This window comes from Amblyomma americanum, chromosome 4, assembly GCF_052857255.1.
Source record: "Amblyomma americanum isolate KBUSLIRL-KWMA chromosome 4, ASM5285725v1, whole genome shotgun sequence".
Taxonomy (NCBI): domain Eukaryota; kingdom Metazoa; phylum Arthropoda; class Arachnida; order Ixodida; family Ixodidae; genus Amblyomma; species Amblyomma americanum.
The window spans coordinates 121,171,084-121,192,654 of NC_135500.1; the positions used below are offsets into that span (position 1 = coordinate 121,171,084).

At 43.9% G+C, this 21,571-nt stretch overlaps 1 protein-coding gene across 2 annotated transcripts in view; it reads left to right on the top strand.

The window, feature by feature from the left end:
* Window positions 1–21,571, top strand: part of LOC144128303 (uncharacterized) — a 102,432-nt gene that overhangs the window by 15,025 nt on the left and 65,836 nt on the right. For both annotated transcript variants that reach the window (XM_077661619.1, XM_077661620.1), the window contains exons 5-12: window positions 612–703; window positions 4,059–4,143; window positions 5,668–5,980; window positions 7,899–8,226; window positions 11,611–11,745; window positions 12,439–12,583; window positions 13,038–13,153; window positions 15,923–16,069. In XM_077661619.1, the coding sequence (XP_077517745.1) occupies window positions 612–703; window positions 4,059–4,143; window positions 5,668–5,980; window positions 7,899–8,226; window positions 11,611–11,745; window positions 12,439–12,583; window positions 13,038–13,153; window positions 15,923–16,069 (1,361 nt within the window). The remainder of the gene's footprint in view (window positions 1–611; window positions 704–4,058; window positions 4,144–5,667; window positions 5,981–7,898; window positions 8,227–11,610; window positions 11,746–12,438; window positions 12,584–13,037; window positions 13,154–15,922; window positions 16,070–21,571) is intronic.

Genomic DNA, 21,571 nt, shown 5'->3' on the forward strand with positions numbered 1-21,571 from the left:
CCAGAGCTGCCATGAAACTGGGAGACGTACATCCTAAAAACGATTCTTGGCGCTTTGGTCGCACGTTTGGCTTGAAACGGTTTTACAGAAATTTCAGCAATTTAATATGGCATCCCTATTTGTGTACATTGCACCTTATTTACGGGGATCTGGCAGTGTTCAGGTTTGTACACGCATTGCCTGAAGGGGGTAGGCATAGGCAGGAGTACTACATTGACTTTTGAGCCTCCCCCACAGCTCGTGCAATCGTTCAATATAGCGTCACGACAGCATTTGCCACAATACTTTCATTTCTGCTGTAGCCTGTCAGTCGGTCACACAGCAGCCAAGAGCATGCTGTCACACAGTCTCTCGCTGTGCCTTAGAAGATGAGTAGATAGCACTGAAACTTGTGGCGCCTTTGATGGTGGGTCTCGTAACTTTTATTTGAGTCGGTTTATGCTTGCATGGGCTATGCTGTGTGTGTAGGCTTGCTTTAACAAACAAATTGCTGAAAGCAGTAAGTTCTCTCTGAAAGAAAAAAGTGTCGATGTCAAGATCTTTTATCTTCTCAAAAGATTGGTAGCATTATTCATTCATTACTCAAGGCCTCTTGCACTTGTGATTTGCAGCATCGGATGGCTCAAGCAGCGATTTTGGTGGATGCAGCCCACAGGAGGAAAATGATGTCAACAAGGAGGATGCTGACCTTTCATCGACGATGGTGATTGTTTTTTTCATCCCTTTTGAAACTGCAAATAGTTTGCTGCAGTGTGTGTTAGAATGCTTACGCTTGTTATGCTGCTAAGAAAGAGCAGGCAGTAAATTAGTCTTGCTGTGGGTAGGAGCAGTATTGGTAATTTTCTAAGAGTTCTTTAGGGCGGGAGTCCCACACTTTCACAACCACTGGCCATTGTGTTTGTGCGATTGCTGCAGTCCCCCCTGCTTATGATAGAAAAACGAGTTGTAGCTCATTAGGAAGATAAATGTAGTTATGTTTCAGTAGTATGCATTGTAAATAGCAGTAGTTGTTGGTATGGATGCAGCTACACAAAACGTAATGCTTACAACAATACCTTTGTTTGAATTGCCTGCTTGCAGGATGCGTTTGGGAAAAACTACTGCAGCATTTAAATGAAATGTTAATCTCGAAATGCTGAGAGCGGTTTTGGCTCCAGTGGATAGTTATTTAGAACTGGCACTCTAAAAAGGACCAGAAAATGACAGAAATGACTCATGTTAACGGCTTAATTGCTTCCTATGTAACTGACAAAACACATGCACATTAGGCACATTTGTGGGACATGTATACAGTTGAGCCCACATATAATGTCCCCATTTAAGACGAACTTTCGCTTATAACGAGCGAGACCTGCGCGACCGTCAAAATATATTGTTTCAGTGGCACAAAATCGCACGTATAACGAACGCCATTAAGCCCTGCTGATCGGTTACAGCGAACGGACGGCGTAAACCCAGCGCCGGGATGCGAGATAACCTGCCTCCGACCTCTTTGTGTGCCCGGCGCGCGGTATGTTTTCCCGAGCCTCATCGCAGGTGAACTGCCCGCCCCGTTTCGGGCCGCTCTCAAGCGAGCTACCCTTTCCCCACCGATCCGCATTCCAAGATTGCCCTCCTGCTCCTCCTCACAACTCCGCTCTCCTCTCCTCGCTCGCTTGCAAATCCGTACATGGCCTCCGCGATCAACCGCCACGCCGACTGTGCCGATCGCAGAGGCCACAGAGGCAGAGGCGTTCTGTGAGAGCCAAGGGGTGGCTGCACTGATGCTCACAGACGCTCCCCATTGGTCTCTCCGCTGGCGCTGTGCATCTGTATCTTTAGCTTGATTGCTGCTTGTGCACGTTGCACGTCTACCCCATCGTGTGCTTTTGTTACTCTTGTTGCGGTGCGGACGTTTCGTTGGCTTCGTTCAAATCTCGGGCCCTGGTTGTAATCCGGGATGGCGGACGGGAACACCGTGCCCATTTTCCATTGTATTCAGCGGTAGAGATGATGAAAGCGGCCTGTGCGGAGGTGACAGACATTGGTGTGCGGAACTGCTTCCGCAAGGCCGGCTTCGTCGACAGTGTCTGATGCCGAGCCTGATGCTTCGGAGGATGACGAGCCCGGCGGCGATTTGTGCCAGCACGTCGTCGACCCCGACAGAGGGGGTCATGACATTGGTTGGAACGATTTTATTTCTGTCGATGACGACGCCGACACCGCGGAACTGTATACGGACGAGGGCATCGTTTCTAAAGTGCGGGATGAGAGTGACACAGAGGAATCAGATGAGGATGAGGAGAGCCTCAGACAACTTGTCTATGCCAAGGGCCTCGGCGAAGAGGACGCTTCTGCTTTAAATAAACAGGAAACCTCTCTCATCAAATCTGCGCTACAAAAACAAAAAACAGATGTCCATCACTGACTTTTTTGCAAAGAAAAAATTTTGTATTTTGACAAGCAACTGTCTCTAAAGCTGTGGTCCACTTACTACGAACTTTGGGATATAATGAACAGACGCCGCATTACGCTCATGTTCGTTATAAGTGGGCTCGACTGCATTTTGTTAACTGTGCGAAATTCCTTTGAGCTGCATATTGTAGTACTTAGTTTTGCTTGTTCAAAGTTAGCTTTCATCGCCAAAACGGGACCCATGTCTGCCTGGCTTTCTTCATTTGCTTCTGAAGATGGAGACGTAGAATGAGCAGCTCGTTTGCCATGACTTGTTTCTGCCATGGACTCTGCGAAACTCACGAAAAACCCAAGTCTGTTTTGCTTGTAGAATATGGCATGATCTCTTTGAGTGATTATCACTTTGCTTATTGTTAGGCTGCAAAAAGCACTTTCTAATAATAAGCATAATAATAAGTCTAATAATGAGCATTGCCATGGTGTTTTTTATAAAGTGCGGGATTTCGCTGGATGACGACATTAGAACAATGTGCTGTAGGACCGTAGCAGCAGTGATGATGACAGCAGCAATAGTGAGGACAGTGGTGCAAGTGTAAACTAGTCCAGTAACTAATACATTTTCATATTCGAATGTGCCCACGGGCACACCTGTCCTATTTATTACCTTTTTTTCTTGCTTACGTGCGACAAGGTGGTGTCGTCTTATGTTTGAGTCAACTTACAATAGTGTAAATACGGTAGTTGGAATGACTGCTGTGAGAACATCAATTTTGATTAAAATTTCAGAATCCCGAATCCCATTGTTGTCTACCTTTTTTCATGCATTATATTTGAGGAAAAATAAAACATATTTCTTTCAGGTCGTTACTAAAAAAATGTAATGTCTTTTATCCATGTAAAGAATAATTGAATACTCATGCATAAAGTATTTCTTTTTTGTACATTTTTTTTGTAAGACTAGGATTTGCTACCGTTTGCAAACTTCGGATGGTGGCCACAGCATGAGAAACTTATTTTACCTAAAAGAAGCTGGGATAAAGAAATCAAAGATGGTCAAGAACACAATTTATTGGTGTCAGTTGGCTTGGAATGAGCCTTACTTATTTTGTACGCAAACAGCAGAGAGGTCTTAAAAGCCATCATCCATCAGTAGCAGATGACACCATTTTTTATTCATATTCCTCTTGATTCTTCATTTTTTTTTGTTCCAAGCATGGGCTTCTGTTGCGGTATTGATACCTGTTCCCAGTGTTCGCATCTCAATGGAGGTGAAGGGTGAAATCGGCTGTGTGCTGTACTTTCAGCAAGAAAGGAAACATAAACAAGGCATCTGAGCCACAAAACACAAAAGAATATCTTAGCCAGGGGAAGCTCAATACTAGCTCAGGTTCTTTTAACTTCGAAGACGCGAATACCCTTCTTCAAAAGTATTAATCTTCACTTCGAGAATTAATGTGTTAGTGTTTTTGTGTTGCCACCTCAGTTTTGTTGATTGCATTTCCTTCGCTGCTGACAGTACCATGTCAGTGCATGTTAAAGAACCCCAGAGTCCTCTACTACAGCGTACCTCATAGCAGCTTTGTGATGTTGAGCCTCATATGCCATCTGCCCTTTTTTTTTCTGTGCACATGTATTGGGATCACAGGAACGTTTATTCTTTTCAGATGGAGCCGAAGTTGAATGACGATGCATTCAAGGACGCTCTCCTTCAGGGCATTCTGCGGAGCGATTCTGAGGAAGCTAGTGAAGGTGTTGTACACAGCTGGCTTTCGCTTGTATGCATGAGTGCCAAGGAACATGCATGGTAGCTGTGTTTCTAATTGTTTAGTGTGAAAGCACTCGTACAGTCACCAACCCTGACTGTGAATCTTGTCAACCGATTTTACGGTTTTGAGCTGTTGCCTAGCCACAGCGATACCACGTTAACTTTCGTGTGTGTAAAATAAATAAATAAATATTGTTGTGCCTGGGATTTGAACCTGTGGCGGAACAAAAACATCAGCTTCGCTGGCCACTGCGTGAGAGCACTATGCTATCATCGCAGCCGATCCCGCCTCATATTAAACTGCAACACACTCCCGCTCTGTGCATTGCGCATCATCGTCTTCATCAACTTCCATCTGCGGTGTGAACAGATATGATCAGCTTAACCTCGATCGGAGCTTAACCTGAGTTTAACATTGTCGCCACACGTGCTGACGACCTAGCAAAGCAAAACCATGAGCCAATCAGGCTTAACACATACTATTGCACGTCTACTCGGTTTGACTACATTAAAGCCTTACCATTTTTTAATGTAAAAATAGTGATGTGTGGTAGTGGTGAGCTTGCGTCACCTTCTCATGGCTCTTGCTGAAGCAGTGCGTTGAGAAAGGAGACTTTTGTCAGAAGTGTTTGCCTTCATTGTTATTTTTACGGGTGTGCAAATATTCGAAATTTTGAGTACAAATACGGATGTGTGTGTACAAATACGGAGTAGCGGCTGTTCAGAATCAACGAGGAATTGACGGTGACCTTCCATGCTTGTCATTTGGAGCATTCCAACAAGCTTGCTGTGGGAGCTTTTGTAGATGACAGGTTTGCAGATTCAGTTACAAGCTTTTTCATTATCATCTGTTTTGTAGCTTGTCTGGGGACCTTTACTTTCTCCTTCTTTGTTTTTTTTTTTTAGCTTTGCTCAGGTGGACGAGTGACATTTCTTTGAGCAGCATAGTGACTATTGTTGATGTCAGTTTGGCTGAGGTGCAGACATACATTAATACTCAACACTGTGCTTTTCTAATTGGCACCTTCGGTCAAAGACTTCTTATGATGTTGCCTGACTGGATTACGTCCATTGCTTTCGGGTGACATAAGCGAGCCATTTGGATTAGTTAGTGCCTGGATGTAAAAAATGAAAATTTCTTCAGCGGGATATTAATAATTATATTGAGATTATGCTTTCTGGAAAGATGCGGAAAAATGAATGCAGATTTAAGGTCTTAATGAAATGATCGAAAATTTGCTTGGTCTTGGCAAGTGAAAAATCAGCTGCTTAGCAGGCGCTTTTTCACAACCTGCTTGCTAGTGGACACACTACGGGGAGCGAGAAAAACAAACAAAAAAACAAACAAACAAAATCATCGCATAACTTTCGGCCAATTACTTAGAACGTATGTGTTTTGGTCAGTCGGTCATGTGCCTACAAGTGTGCACAAAAGGTCAGAAAAGAAAAAGACAGGAAAATTGTGGTGTTAATTGAGGCTGGTGATTGTAAGAGCCTGTTCCTTGCAGGTGAACCTTCAGACTTGCCAAAGAAACGTAAAAAGGAGAAACCCGATCAGGATAAGGAAACAAAGAAAGCTGAACCTGAAGCTGATGAATCTGCGCCCAAGGAGGAAGCATGCAAGGCTGAGGAAGATAGTGAAATGGGCTCTGATGATGATGGCGGCGAGAAGCAGAAAGCCAAGAAGCGGAGCAAGTATGACAAGCTTTTGCGAAAAAACCCGCTGGCGAGCAGTGGCGAAAGTGAAAGTGATGAGAAGGAAGAGGAGGAGGAAGAGAAGATGACGAAGAAGCCGCAGCCCTGTGCCCAGCCGCAGAAAGCGTGAGTAGCGCTAAGGGCATCGCAGCCTTCAGTGTTAACAGCATGGATTCCTTGGAAGGGCAGACCTAGCAGAGAGAGGGCGACAGAGTCGGGTGGGTGGACGAGGTTAGTCCTTAGTTTGTGAATATAAGATGGCCAGAGCTGGCGCAGGAGACTGGCTTGATTGGAGGTCAGTGGGAGAACCCCTTTTCCGGCAGTGGATGCAGCCGGTGGGATGGTGGTGATGATGAGGACAGGTCAAATTGACCCATATTGATTGGTTATCATATTCTGATAACACAGAGACCACTTTCACCGAACACAGAGCTTTTTTTAGCTAGGAAAAGCCGAAGAAAGAAAACTAAGTTATTGCCGCATCCGGCTATTATTGCATGCATATTGCAGTGACATCAAGACGGTCTTACATAGATCCCTGAGGTGAGGCTAGGCTATGCTAGGCTAGGAGAATGCAAGGAACAACAGGACTGGACCTGACAAGTGTTTTGCCAATGCAGTCAGCTTGCCCCTTGATCTTCTGCTGCACTGTAAAGTTTCCAAAGTTTTGTAATCAACTCTGGTTCAGTAGTCAACCTTGGCTACCACGTTCATTGTGCATGCATAAAGTTTCCCACAGGGGTGCATAGTTGCAGAAATTCTTACATCTGTGCTTAGGTGAGTGGCCACTTCGAATCAAATACCGAAGTCATCTGCTTTGATTCAAATAAATTCAAACCTTAATTCCCGTACTCACTTGTCGGAAAAGGACTTGAGCTTTTCCACCTCCATAGGTATACGCAGGACTTAAAAGCAAAATAGTGTCAAGTTTGCAGGTCATTGGCCTTTTTTTTTGGTAATTTATGACTCTGTGCACAAATTTGGGCCAGCAAGGGAAAGGAGAGCATGGGATGCATGTATGGCTTTGCCTTCACTGGGTGTGTTGGTGTTGAGCATTTGCTGCAAAAGAAATTTGCTTCTCTTTGTGTAACTACCCTCCTTGGTTGAATGTGAGAGTGACTTTGCTCAAAATACCATATTTACTTGCGTAATTTGCGCACTTTTTTTTTCTAAATTTAAGGCTTCAATTAGGGGGTGCTCAAATTATGTGTAAATTTCACAAGCACATCTAAAGACTCTACGAAGGTCATAATGTGCAATATGTACGGTATATTGCCACGTATAAGACAACTCAGCAGCTTGCGCTGCTCGCTGGCCAAAATAAAGTAGACTTAAGTATAAATCGACATATAACCCCCATCCCAGACCCACATAGTTCCCCATGTGATATCGTAATGGCGCACGTGCAGTTAGAGGAGTAAACGCGAAATGATAAACTCTAAGCCAGCACACGGAGGCAAATGGAGACAAAAGATTACCGAAAGGTTACCGAAAAGTCAGTGCCACTAGTGCTGTTAATGTTTCTTTGTTTTTCATTTACTGTGTTCTGTTTTGTTGTGTTCATGAATTATTTCTGTGCTTTTGATGTACTTAACCCCCTACAATAGTGCCTTTGGGCGATGTAGGTACATTGAATAAATAAATAAATATACCAATTTACAAATAAATTGCTGACTTTTTTAATGCCATTCACTCACCGTTCGCAACTGCACGTGGTGACGTGGCTGCGCCAATCTTCCGAAGCCTGCCCTGCACCCTTGTATCGGCTGGTGTGCATGCGCATCAGGGAGCGTAAAATATGCGAGTTACGGTTTTTTTTTCTCTGTAAATCCGGGCAATAAATTAGGGGTGCGCAAATTATGCGCAGGTGCAAATTACGCGAGTAAACACGGTATTTGTTGGTTATTATTTTACATGCTTCACCTAGTGTTTTTGTTGATCTAGCTGGAGCTGTGTCCTGTCACCTGGTAAGAGTGAAAGGGACAGAGTTAGAACAGAGTTCTGCAAGATGCCTTAAAAGTATTGTCCTCTTTGTTCCATTTAGGGGTGCATCAAGAAAAAGGAAAATTGTGTATAGTGATGAAGATGACTCTGGCGACAAGAAGGCTTCATCAGACTGTGTCTCTATTGACGGCAGCTCATCAGATGAAAGTTCAGGGTTCACTCCTGCTCGTAAGAAAAAAAGTAAGAAAGCTGCCAAGGCGCCTGCTTCAGATGACTCGGACTTTGCAGAGAAGAAATCCAAGAAGGGCGCCTCCTCATCTTCAGATGTGAACAAGCGGAAGAAAAAGCGGAAGCGCATCAAGATGGCTTGCTCTACAGCTGAAGAGGATGATGATGATGACGATAGTAGTGTTGAAGTGCTCAATGCTGTAAGTGGGACATTATAGGTATTACAAACTGCATTGGATGGTGTCTTGCTTGGGCATTAGAGAATGAGGTGGGCATACTTGTTAGAGAAACTTGGAACTCTAGGATACACATACAAGCAATGGCCGTACAGTCGTGCCCCGTTAATGCGACGACCCCGTTATTATGGACTGCTCGAACTATGGACAGTTTTTCTTATGGTTATGGACCAAACTTTGTTATGGACCAAAATTTATGCCTCGTTAATATGGAAACTAGCTGTCCGAACGATGGACAGGGCGAAAATGTATAGAGCCCATTGGGACCCATGTATTGTTGTCCCGTTAATAGGGACAGCGATGAGAACAAAATCTTGAGTGCATCTGCCAGGTGTTCTGCCCCTTGTATTTTGAGTGCAGAACACCAGTGCGAAAGTGTAAACACTGTAGTAATGGCTTTATTTTATGGGTGTGTGGCTTCATTCATTGCACTGGCGAGATGCCCAGTCAACACAACTTGATCATTTCCCGCACTGCATGAATGGTTGCGAAAAAAATTATTTGCGTGCTCCATTGAAAACTAATTCAGCAGCTGTCAGCCAAGTGAGCACTGAGTTCTTGGAATGTGTACAGTCTTAGTAAAAGATACTGCATAACATCAAGAGGCGCTGTCACACCTCGCATGGCCACTAGGCTCTCCAAAAAAAGATAAAACCTGCACAGCATGATTTAGAAAGTAGTGGTGACCAGAATAATGCACTTGGAGCTTCCAAGATTGCCTCATTTTCAATTCACTGCCTGCCACTGTGCTGAGAAGTACTCCGTAATCATTAAGCATTTTTATTTTTTCCAGAATATTTTTTTTTTTTTTCGCGATTCATTATTTAGACGACTCGCTTTATAGACACATTTACTCTGGAACCGCAGTGTCCATATTAACAGGGCACGACTGTATTTTAAAATGATTTTCTGCACGCCAAGGTTTTTTCCTACTTATTACACAATTTTTGCAGCAGTGTTGCATTGCAGGGACTAACAAATGATTGAAGTGTGTTTTCAGATTACGCTTGTATGACGCTTAGCCTCCCCCTTAACAGTACAATGCGATAGCATTATAGATCCCTCCCACACAGGCACACCTTCTCTTTCATAAATTAATAGGTTGCAGGGAGTCCTGATGGCACTCCTGGCACAGTGGTGCAGCAGTTAAGGGATGCGCCACTGCCCCGGAAGTAGGGCTTGTGAGATCCAGGTTGCTCACCCCGAGCTCTCCCGTAAGGCTAATTTTTGCACAGATAGTTCTTCAGGAGGTTGTCTATCTCTCGTCCAATGAGCTTATGCACAGTGCCACGGTGGGCAGGTAACGATTCCATTAAATTTATTTGAATTAATTTCATTGCCACCTGCCATGGTAGGGCAGGTTGTCCACTGTGGCCCACCTGCTTTTTTATGACACGGACAGACACTTGCTTTCCTCGTGAATGGGATCTCTTATGCCATCGCATTACTAAATAGATCTTAATTCGCATTGCTAAAATCAAGTGCTGTATCACTGATGAAACAAAAATTTATAGTTTTAATTTTTCGTTGAAAGTCACATAAATTTAGCTGAAGTTATGTCCTGCAATGAAGCCTCGCTATGGTGGGTGTATCCCACCACATGACCCAGTCTTTCAGTACATCAAATGCATTTTATCTTTTCCTTCTAAAAGTAGTAGTCTTATTTTATTATAGTTTACATTCTTTCTAATTCTTTCTTCTGAAGAAAGCCGGCATTCCCTTCACATCACCAATGAAGTGCTTTGAGTTGTTAATAGATGGCATCACATTGTTTTGCATTTCTTAGTCGAAGCGGAAGTCGCGGCCCATTACAGCTGTTAGTGGCAAGACATACATCAGCATGCTGGAACCTCTTGTAGTGTAGAAGCTCAGATAAGCCTCTTCACAGTACTAGAACTGTCAAACAACTGTCTAGTGGCTGGGGCTGCGTTAACTTGTGGTTTCTCAATTTTGCCAACTTCTAACGCTGTCACTCTTGCTGATCATGGTTTCTGCCATCATGGTACAAAACACACCCACTGTTAAAAAAATTATCTGTAAAAATTCTTCTGGGTGATGGATGAAACAGTTGCAGAATTGGCCGTCTCGGGCACTAAGCTTTTGCCATGGTGAAAAAAATTTCGGTCCTTAAAATTCAGTTGTCAATTTCTTCAACAAAAAACTCTATAGGAAAACACTAGCATGCTGCAGATGAGCTTTAAAATTAGAATGTTTTTCCTCATTTGCCCTGGTTTCTCTGAAGTGGACAAATATTTCTACAGGTGCTGTTAAAGGTAAATGGAAGGCACAACAGTGTGGCAAACCATATAGCAGCACTTTCTAACACTGCCTTTGATAACTGATTAGCTCAATCACCGGGCAGTGACTCGCACTACTAGCAGACACTTATATGTGTGCAGAGTTTTAAATTTCATTGTCGGATATAATGTAGATCCATGTCATCCTGTTCCTTTCTTTTTTCTTTTAGGCCAGTAGTATTTTATGTGATAACACACCCTTTCTTTGTTTTTGTATGCAAAGTTTTCTTTTTACTACTATGCCTACATGATATGAAAAATGATGTTGTAGAAGTGGCACAATGTGTCAGTGTTGCTGTACTCTTAAAATCTTCATAGCCCAGTCTACTGTGGTAACAGTATTCTTATGTCTCCTAACCTAGTCTGCTGTGGCAGGCTAAGGGGTCCATGCCTGGCATCTGAGACATTTTGCTGCTTACATAAAAAAATTGTTTGCGGCGTCCCTCATAGCCTGAGTCGCTTTGGGACGTTAAACCCCCATAAACCATAAAAAAATTGTTTGCATCATTGCTTGGAGACAGATGCTTCCGAAAACTTCGACTTGAAAAACAAATTCTGGGTATTTCAGAGCACACATGCTTTTTCATGAGCTGTCAAGTTTTTATTTTCTGGTTTTGCTTTAATAGCGGCAAAAACTATATTACATTAAAAAGTACAGTATTTTCTTGTATGGGTGAAACATGCAAGCCCTTATTGGTCAATGTGAGCAGGACACTTCCTGAAAACTGTCCAGAAACTGTGCTAGGCATTTTTTTTTTACTTGTTTTCAGCATGGCTGACTTGGAAGGATTTGATGTTGAATCATTCAGTAGCAAGATTTTTTATGGCCAAGATAATGAAGTTTCTTTTTTTTTTTTGGATATGAATTCTTGGCATCTGTTCTTTTAATACATTTTGATTGGAATTGTAGGACACTTATTTCTATGTGTTCGTGAGCTTTTGCAGATTACACACTGTTTTATTATATTTTTATCTTGACTTGCTTATCTCAGAATCCAAGGAGCATCTTTGGAACATGTCCACAGCGAAGGGCTGCTGCTTTTTCTTGCAGAGTCAAGATGCGGATGGCAAGGGCCGTAGGAACATTCGCAAACTCATCTCTGACAAGAAACTCACTCAAGAGACTAAGGCTGCTGCTCAGGCTGAAGAGGAGAGGAAGAAGCGGATCGCAGAAAGGCAAAAGCTGGTATGCTACACTGTTCCTAGCTCTAATTTTTCAGTAGTCATTTCATTTTTTACGCGAGTTGCTTGAAAACGCATTCCTCCCACACGGCCATGAAGCCATGCTGGAACATCAGGTACTCATTGCGCGGGAGGGTTTGCAAAGCATTGTGCACTGACAGCAAACGTGGATGTTTGTTAGGATGGCGAGCTTTAGCAGTGAGGTCTTCGTCTGATGTTATATGAAGCAGCCTTTTCCTTGGTGAATGAGTTGCCTTTAGACTCGCCGCACTCATCTTGTTGTTTTGATCATGTGTTATCAAACCTTTAACTATCCTGCACTGAGAGAATAAAAAGGCCTAGGTAGGGAACGCTACTGACGTGACCTTCAGGGTTGCTGTGAGTGAGTGGTGGAACCCCAAGCAGGGCCTCTGTATTTTTTCCTTTGATAAATGGCAGGGTGGGGTAAAAAGAATTACTTGGAGATGAGGAAATGTGGGAAACATTCGTGAAGTTTTACTGCCGTTGAACAGTTGCATCAGGGGCAGATGCAAGACACTTTTGATCAAGCTGTTGTACAGATGATGGAATGTGCATTGCTCATCATTTCAAGTACTCGGTGTCTGTCCTGTGCTTGCCTGTTACCAACCTCAGTGCTAAGTTACAGCCAGGAGCTTCTCTCAGTGAGCTGTGTTGTCCTTTCTTGTCTGAACTGCAGTACAATGAAGCCCTGGGAACTGGACCGAGTGAAGCTGACCTCACTGTGAAACAACTAGTGCTCGAAATAGACCTGAAGACAAAGGAGCCACTTGTGCAAGTGGACAAAGACCTGGTCAAGTTCATGAAACCTCATCAGGTCAACGGTAACACATCTTACCCAGTCTCATTTACAGTAACAATAACATATGTACTCTTGTAATGAATTCACCAAAATTATAACCTTTTCCTGCCATAAAACACATGCCTTTTTGTAGTGCAAGGCTTTATATGAAAGCTGCGCTGCCAGTTTTGGCAGCAACAAGGTGCACACATGCACATGTCACGTTGTGTAAAGCAGGGAACACGTGTGCATTGTTATAATTGAGTGTTTCAAACATTGCTCCCATTAATTTTTCACGTTATGCCGTTGTACTTCATTTTCTTTAACTTTATGCTATGCCCGAAGTGACATTGAAGACCAAGCACTTGTCATTTACCGTTCTCGTCTATTTGAAGGGTATTTTCTTAATTGTGTGTTTCTTCAAAATCTTTTTGTATGTCTGTCATAGCCCTGAGTGGACACACAGAGTGTGATGAGTGGACCCACATTTTTTGCAGGTGTTAAGTTCATGTATGACTGTTTAATCGAGTCAGTGGAAATGTTGAAGAAGGACCCAGATAAAGGATCGGGCTGCATCCTCGCTCACTGCATGGGCCTGGGGAAAACATTTCAGGTGCTGTGTTTTCTTCATGTTTGTAAGAATAAGAAGCAATGTGTGTAAAGTAGGCTGGTGTAAATTTCATTTTGAACGATGTGAAAAAGTATTTACAGGTTTTAGCTGTAAATACTGGCACTTTCTTTTGAGCTTGACTTTGAAACTTGCTCAAAGTTTGCTTCAAGGTGTCTTTCTTTTTTTTTTTTTCAACCTGTTTTTATCCAGGCAGCTTCAGTCAAAATTTAGTTTTTCACGCATACATGCACATGCCCACACACACATTTCCAACCCCCTACTGCTCATAAATATTGCGAATGGCTCGAAAACTTCAATCTATACACAGCGTACACTTCGACACTCAAGGAATTTCAGCTCTATTCTTCGAAGAAAACATTTATGCCCATATATTTACTTTCTTTATCATCCGAAGTAGCTTCCTCAATTGCAAATCAGCTACAGTGTCCTCTACTAAAACAGTCCACTGTGTGAGAGGAGAGAAGATAAAAGTTGCAGCATTAGAGAGGACTTGCAAGGCGCACCGCAGAACTTCGCGACATCCATCTTTATTTCTTGTTTTGAAAGTGATCCTCTCTTCTAGGTATGAAATGGTCCTACGATTTTCTCTGGCAAGGATTTAAAATGTTGCCGGCATTACTGACTTCGTGAAAACAGCCTAGGCGCTTCGAAAAAGTTTGAAAACTTGCGTGCACAATCTTGGATGTCGTACTGCAAAAGGTTATAGGAAGTTAAAAGCCACTTTGGCTGTGTGGTGTGGCATTCTGCCAAACTTCTTGAACCACCAGGCACTTATTGCTCTCCTCATTATTATTGTTATTATTATTATCATTAGTATCATTATTAAATATTCTGTTTCTTGAGGTGTCGTGGAGAAAGCGTTTTTTTTTTTTTATGAGCAGGGGCTTCGAGATGACTGTAATGAATGTTGTTTTTTTGTTCAGCTGTGCATTTGTTTTTGAAGTTCAGAGGAAGGTAGAGGAAAAAGTTGTGGCAAATGAAGAAACGAACGTACATTAAAATTATTGACTCCAATCACACCCCAGCCATGGCAGCACCTTGTCATTCTCCGGATGCAACGCAAAAGGAACACTACAGGATTACGTTAGCTACTTGGTGGGAAAATTATGAAGCAAAATTTTGTAATTGTTTCACCCTCTTGGGGCCTGCCCATTTGTAAGCCGAGCACTTGATGTAATACTAAACTGTTCACTGCAGCATCTGTTTTGCTAGATTTTTATCTGCAACAAAAGTTTGAACAAAAACCATTAACAAAAATAATGTTTGCTGCATGCACATTATCACCTGTTTGAGGCATAGCCCTCCTCTTATGATGGTAAAAAAGCTAGAATTTGATAACAGAATAGAGCATGGTCAGATCAACTTCCTACCTGGTCCTGGAACTGAAACTTTACATAGCCTTTTAGGAGAAAGATGACTGACGCCAACCAAGTTAATTTTGTATGCCACTTGAAGTGACCACATGCCACGTCAGTTGGAGGGCGCGTCCTTCAATTAGAAGAGAGATCGCTACCATTAAATATGCCCATAGCCTCAGAGATCACCTACTTGTAACGTGACATCATTAGGAGGGCCATGCAGCCGAAAACTGTCCGACGGCAGTGGCGTCAATAGGAAGCCACCACCTGCCATTGTTGGCAGGTGGAGATAGGGAAATCCCCGTCTCCGTTTGTAGGAGAGAGGGTGAGAGGGTTAACTAAGAATGGCTCATAAAAAAAATGGACAAAAAGCAATCATGAATAGAAATGGAATGAGATAGAATCGTGGTGGCTGCGTTTCAATGGAGGTGAAACGCTAAGGCGCCTGTGTGCTGTATGTCAGTGCACATTAAAGATCCCCAGGTGGTCGAAATTATTCCGGAGGGCCTATTTTTTCTTTTCTTCTCTTAGTCCCTCCTTTATCCCTTCCCTTCCGATGCGGTACAGGTGTCCCCCGATTTTCAATTTTCAGTCGGAATTGGTATAGATTGGCTAGTGGAAAAAAACTGCTATCACATCCTAAATTTTTTTGTTCTGTGGAATATGTGCAAAAGCACCAGAGAGGCATAGAATTTATACCTTATCCTTTTCTGTTATAAAATAAAAAATTAGCTGTGGTTCAACCTGACTGAACCTAGTAAGACTAGTGAAAGCCCTGTTCATACAAAAGATAAGCATACAAAAATAACCACGCTCCACATGCTTTTATATAGTGAATGGCGCATCACATGATTTCCGAAAGTTGCGAGAGTGCGGTCGGCTCCGCATACGCAGCTGTGGTGAGGTGCAGCGAGTCGCGTGATTCGATAGTTGCGAGGCGAGCAAGTGCTGTCGGCTCAACATGTGCAGCTGTAGCAAGGCATGGTGAATCACTTGACATGACCTCAGAGCCAAGCCTGCACTCCTCCTGGTTTGAAAGTCAAGGCAAATTTCATAGCCACATGACCTTCAGCATTGTGCGGGTGGAGTAGAGCTTTCGCTCTAATAACTCGATCTCCTGTTTGTATTTCACTCAGCTCTTAACTTCAATAAAGTAACCCTTCCCGTGACACTCCCTGCTCAGGAGCATTTCTCCATGTGCAGGCATTCTTTTATGGCGGAATGGCACATTGCTGCTCTCTAATCAACGACCACATCTCGTAATGACTTGTTCTGTCCCTGTACAGAACTTCGGTGGAGATCTCATGACCAGCAAAACTAGTTTCCAAAGGACACTGGCTCTGTAAAGAGTGCTGCATTGATATGCTTGCTTCCGTGTCGACTTGTTGCGCAGGTCATTTCGTTCCTGCACACCTTGATGACTCACGAGGTAGCTGGCCCGCTGCTCCGCACTGCCCTTGTGGTGTGCCCCTACAACACCGTCCTGAACTGGGCCAATGAGTTTGAACGGTGGATAGACGACAATGGCCTCAAAATGAAGGTGAAAACTGCTCTCATATTGTCTCGCCAGTACTCTGCTTGATCAAAAGAACATCGTTAGTGCCTTGTGTTCATAGAGGACATTTTGCCTAATTTTGTCTTGCAGATGTAGCCAATGCTAGGCTTTCAGTACGTCTTATTGTTTTGTTGTTGTTTTTTTTTTCATTTATTTCTTCAGCCGAGCTAATTTTTTGAACTAATAAATGGAGTCTATGATGTACTTTTGGTGGTTGCAGACTGGTCGTAACACACTGTGCCTATGACATAGCTTCAGTCTCATCTGCTCAGCTTTTGCTCCCAGGGATATTTATTTGGAGGAAAAGTGCAGTAGACACCTGTGTGTTACGCGATCACTGTGCATGTTAAAGAACTCCGGATGGTCAAGACTACCGTATTTACACGATTGTTAGTCGACTCGAATGTAAGTCGGACCCCCCCCCAAATCACATTTCTGAAAAATAAAAAAAAACTTCCAAGGTTGTTTAAGCTTGGCCTTGAATAGTTGAACGGGATAGCATTATCCAGTGGCCGCCGTTTATTGCCAGCCGCTATTGACTGCCGCGCGCGGGCATGCCCGTGGGCACATTCCAAAATGAAAATGTATTAGTCACTGGACTACTCGTCCACACCTGCGCCGTCGTCCTCACTAGTGTTGTCGTCGTGATCGCTGCTGCAGTCCCGCAGCATGTAGTTCTGACGTTGTCGTCCAGCGAAATCCCGCACTTCGCAAACAGCCACATCACGACATCGCATGGAACAGTGCGGCTGTTCGTTTCTTCGGCGTAAAAATGGCAGCCATCTTGAATATAGCCGTGAACGAGCGCCAGTCACTTGCCGGACCTGGAGCACAAATGATGTCTGACGAAGCACTACATTAAAAACTTGTGAAATGCAACCGGCAATAGTGAAATGCATCAGAGCCAAAGAGAAACTAAGCGTGAATGGCGTCGGCCCTTCCGTCGGCTATCGACACTCCCTGGCACCACCGCCATTCCGAGTGGGGGTGGCGCCTCGATTGGAACAGCGGCCTTTCCATCAACTATCAACGCTCTCTTGAGCGCCGAGCACATTTGAAAGTAAAAAGAAAACTTGTTGGACGCTTGAGCTTCCGTAGAACGCGATTGCGTTATCGGGCCGCCGCCGCTTATCAGCAACCGCAGTCAGCAGCCACTTGTGGGGTGCCAGTTTGCTGCTTATCGATAGCCACCATTTGCCGCCGCCCGCGCGCGCGGAGAGGGGATGCCAGTTTTGCGCGTTGACATAGCAGCCTGCTCAAGTCCAGCACCAAGATCGATGCGACAGAGCCGCGCGGCAAAGTTGCAGCCATGCTGTAGCATGCCCGATATCTCGTTTGTCTCGCCTTTACTTATAGTGCTTTGCTTTCGTTTCGATTGTAAGTCGACCCCCTCCCACTTCGGATTTTCAGGTTAAAAAAAATAGGTCGACTTGCAGTCGTGTAAATACGATAATTGGGAATGCTACACAACCGCGTTCCTCATAACCCATGTGTCACCTTGGGTGTTAAACCCTGCACACCACGCCATACCATCTTACCAGCCAGGGGCATCCACACTCTTAATAGAAACTGATACAGTAGAATCTCGTTACAATGAACTTCACGGGACCGCCGAATTTAATTCGTTATTTTGAAATATCGTAGTACTGAAAGACCTTTATTTTTTATTTTATTTATTTATTTATTGGTACATACTGTCAATCCCATATGGGATTATAACAGGAAGGGCATAAGTTGAACAGTCTAATAAATAAGCACAATAAGGCAAGCAAGCATAACACAAAGGTAAACACTCAGCGTTTTGAGGGTAAGATGTTTAACAAGAACTCAAGAATAGAAGTAAAAGTGAATAAACTTTCAAATGGACGGAACAGACAACAGTAATCAAGGAACAGAGAACAGACACTGGAAGCCAATGAATCAATATTTTAAAAATGAAAGGCAAAAATGTAAGGTAATGCAACAGAAGAACATGTAGAAATGCGCACACAATGAACACGATCTGTGCCTGATTGGAAGGCGGGTACATATGCAAAGGTGCGTAAAGCATTTATTTCGTACCCAGTTGGTGTTCGACGAGGGCTACAAAGTTATTTAATGATGAGCAGCTTGTGATGGTTGGGTCAAGGGTATTCCATTCGCGTATGGTTAGCGGGAAGAATGAGTGTTTAAAGCAGTCGGTCCGGAAAGTGTACTCGTTTAAAGTATGAGAGTGCTTATGGCGTGTGGGCCTGGTATCTGTAAAGGATAAATATGTAGAAGTGTCAATATGCAGCTGATTATTGAGCAACTGGTGCATGAATCTAAGACGTGCTAGTTTGGCTCTCTTCTGCAAGGTAAGCATACCAGCTTTCTGGAGTAGGTCAGTTGGTGAGTCAGTTTGGCTATATTTATTAAAAATGAATCTGATTGCCTTCCTTTGTACTTGTTCTAGTTTACTTACATGTTGTTTAGTAGAGGGAAACCAGACAATATTAGAGTATTCAAGAATTGGCCTTACAAGGGTATTATAGGCTAATAGTTTTGTCTCTGATGGGGCTAGTTTGAGGCGCCTTCTCAAGAAGAAGAGTCTTTTTAGAGCCTTGGATGTAATGTGAGTTATATGGGAGTTCCATCTAAGGTCATGGGATATGATTACACCGTGGTATTTGTGTTCTACGACTTGGGGGAGTGGGATATTATTAATGACATACTGAGATGCTGATTTTTGTATTTTCCTGGTTATTGATAACGCGGCAGATTTTTTTACGTTTAGGTTCATTTGCCAATCATTACACCATGTCATTTCATGTCAGTAATGCATCACAAGAACTAAAATTGCGTACCTTTGCAGCAGATTTATGTATTGGTAAGTAAATAATAAACGATAACGCTGGGCACAGTTTAACTACAATTTATTGCTTGAAGAAGTCTTGGCGAGTAGACGACAAGCGCTGCAGGACGAACACCTCCACGTCCTCGACCTTCCAGTGCACGTCATCGGGGACATCTCTTCAGCGCCCGAGGAATGATCGGGTCTTTTCTAGAAAGACTAGGACAACCGAGCCAGAAACAATCTCTTCCTCTTCGTGCGCAGATCCAGTGTCGGCATCGTCTTCGTCGCTACTACATTCTTCTTGCTCACGCACTTGATTCACGGTGTCTTCGATGGTGAGCTCTGCGGATGTAGCCCCCACGCTGTCGCTGTCCACGGTAGTTGCCCAGCCGCAGACGTTTTCTTGAGGGAGCGACTCTCGGTGTAGTTTTATGATCTTGTCCCGATCTTTGAGCATCGTTGCATTTGTCGACTGTGTGATGTCAAGCTCCCTGCACAAGTCCACTTGCTTTTTTCCAGCATTCAGCTGCAACAGAATGTCCGCTTTTTCTTTAAGCGAAAACTGGAGTCGCTTCTTTTTAACGCAGGGGCCAGGAGAACTCATTGTCAGCAAAGCTAATGCACAACACAATCACAGCGCCGATAACTTTGCAGATCCTACCGTTCGCTGTCGACGTGGTGACACTGCGCTGAATAGGCTTAAGACTACGGCGCAGTATGCGACCACACGCTGGATGGATGATAATGGCCTTACCCTTTGTATCGGGCGGCAGCTTGCGCCGCCTAGCCTATATTCATTCACCGCGACACTAGCGTTGATGCCGATGCTGCTGGGGCTGTATCCGTTGCAACGGGTTTCCCAGCGCATAGCTGCTGCTTCGGATGATGATGATAGGCGTCAGCTTCAGGGATTTGGTACGAAACTTTGATGGAACTTCGCAATAACGAAGCGTCTTGCGATGATTGCGAGATTAAATTACATACGTTATTCTGAAATATTCGGTAATTTGAAATTCGTAGTACTGAAAGTTTTTTACATTTAAAATATAGGCATTTTGGCGGGGATTTTAAAAAAATTCGTAAATCTGAAAATTTCGTTAATCTGATGTTCGTAGTAACAAGGTTTTACTGTATACTGTTTAGGTGCTACATAAAACATTGTCCATATAGTATGATTATTTCAGTAGCTGGACTTCAGAAGTGGTTTTGGAAGTGAAAAGAATTTGAATTACACTTTGGGTGTGTGGTGAGACAGCGACATTTTTTAAGCACTGGCCGTTGAGGCACAACCCAAATGCTAGGTAGTGTATTTGCCGTGAGGCTCAGTGAATTTTTCTGTACAATAGCCAACTGATTTGTCGGATTTCAATAATTCAAACTTGTGCAATATTTCGGACTTTGTTGAGGAACCATCATGCATCTCATAGGAAAATGTGCATATTTACGACCTATATTTCGGACCCCGCGGACCCCAAAAAGTAGGCTTTTCGCACTGAAATAGAGGCCACTAATACAGTAAAAGCTCGTTAATTCGACACTGACGGGACCGCGAAAAATTGTCAAATTAACCGAATGTCGAAATATCGAATGAACCACAAAAAAACTTGAAATTTGCCCCAGCATGACATACCTTTATTTGGCAAAGAAGTTTGTTATCGTCGTCTGCTATTTAGGGTGAATTTGAGCGGCTACAATAGCTCTAACAGCTGCCAGATGCTCCGCGGCACGCGAACCATCCGGAATTTGTTCACAGAAGTCTTCCAGCACGGGCAAGGCTTCTGCGGCTTCTTTCACCGTGCGCTTCGGCGTTTGGGGCAGGTGCTCACAATCGTCATCTTTTGACGAATCGTCGTTGTCGGCGCCTGTCACTTCTTGGATGATTTCGTCCTCGGTCAGCTGGCCGGCAATGGCGACACCATCATCGATGGACACGTAATCCGCGAGCCGCACGGCAGGAGGCAAAACGCTGTCGAAACAGCTGTCGTCTTCTGTGGTTGCGTCAGCTGCTTCTGTCGGCAGTTCCCCCACACTGCAGTTCGGTTGCACAAAACCGCTGTGCCGAAAGCAGTTCGCAATAACTGCTGTAGGCGTGTTGGCCCATTCGTGCGCCAGAATGTTCAAAGCGCTGAGGAGCGTAAGGTCGTACTTCTTCCCAGCTTCCATACAGATAAGCATGCGCTGCAATACATGCTTTCTGTACTTGCATTTTATATGCTGGATTATGCCCTGGTCCATGGGCTGAAGGGCTGCGGTTGTATTCGGCGGGAGGAACACAAGCTCAATCCATTCCAGGCCCGACACCTTGCAGTGAGCACTGCAATTGTCCACAACCATGAGGACCTTCCGTTTCTCTGCTCGAAAACGCCGATCCATTTGATGAAGCCAGGACTGAAATATGCTGGACGTCATCCAAGCCTTCCTGTTGGCTTGGTATTCAACCGGAAGGCGCCGCGCGTTCTTGAAGCACCTCGGCTTCTGAGCCTTTCCGATCACTAGGAGAGGCAGACGCTCTGTTCCCGTCATGTTGGCGGCAAGTAGCACAGTGACCCTTTCTTTGCTTCTTTTCCCTGCTGTGCAGGGGTCACTTTTAAAGGTGATCGTCTTATCCGGGAGTGCTTTAAAGAAAAGCACTGTTTCGTTGGCGTTAAATATATTCGGAGCGTCGTACGCAG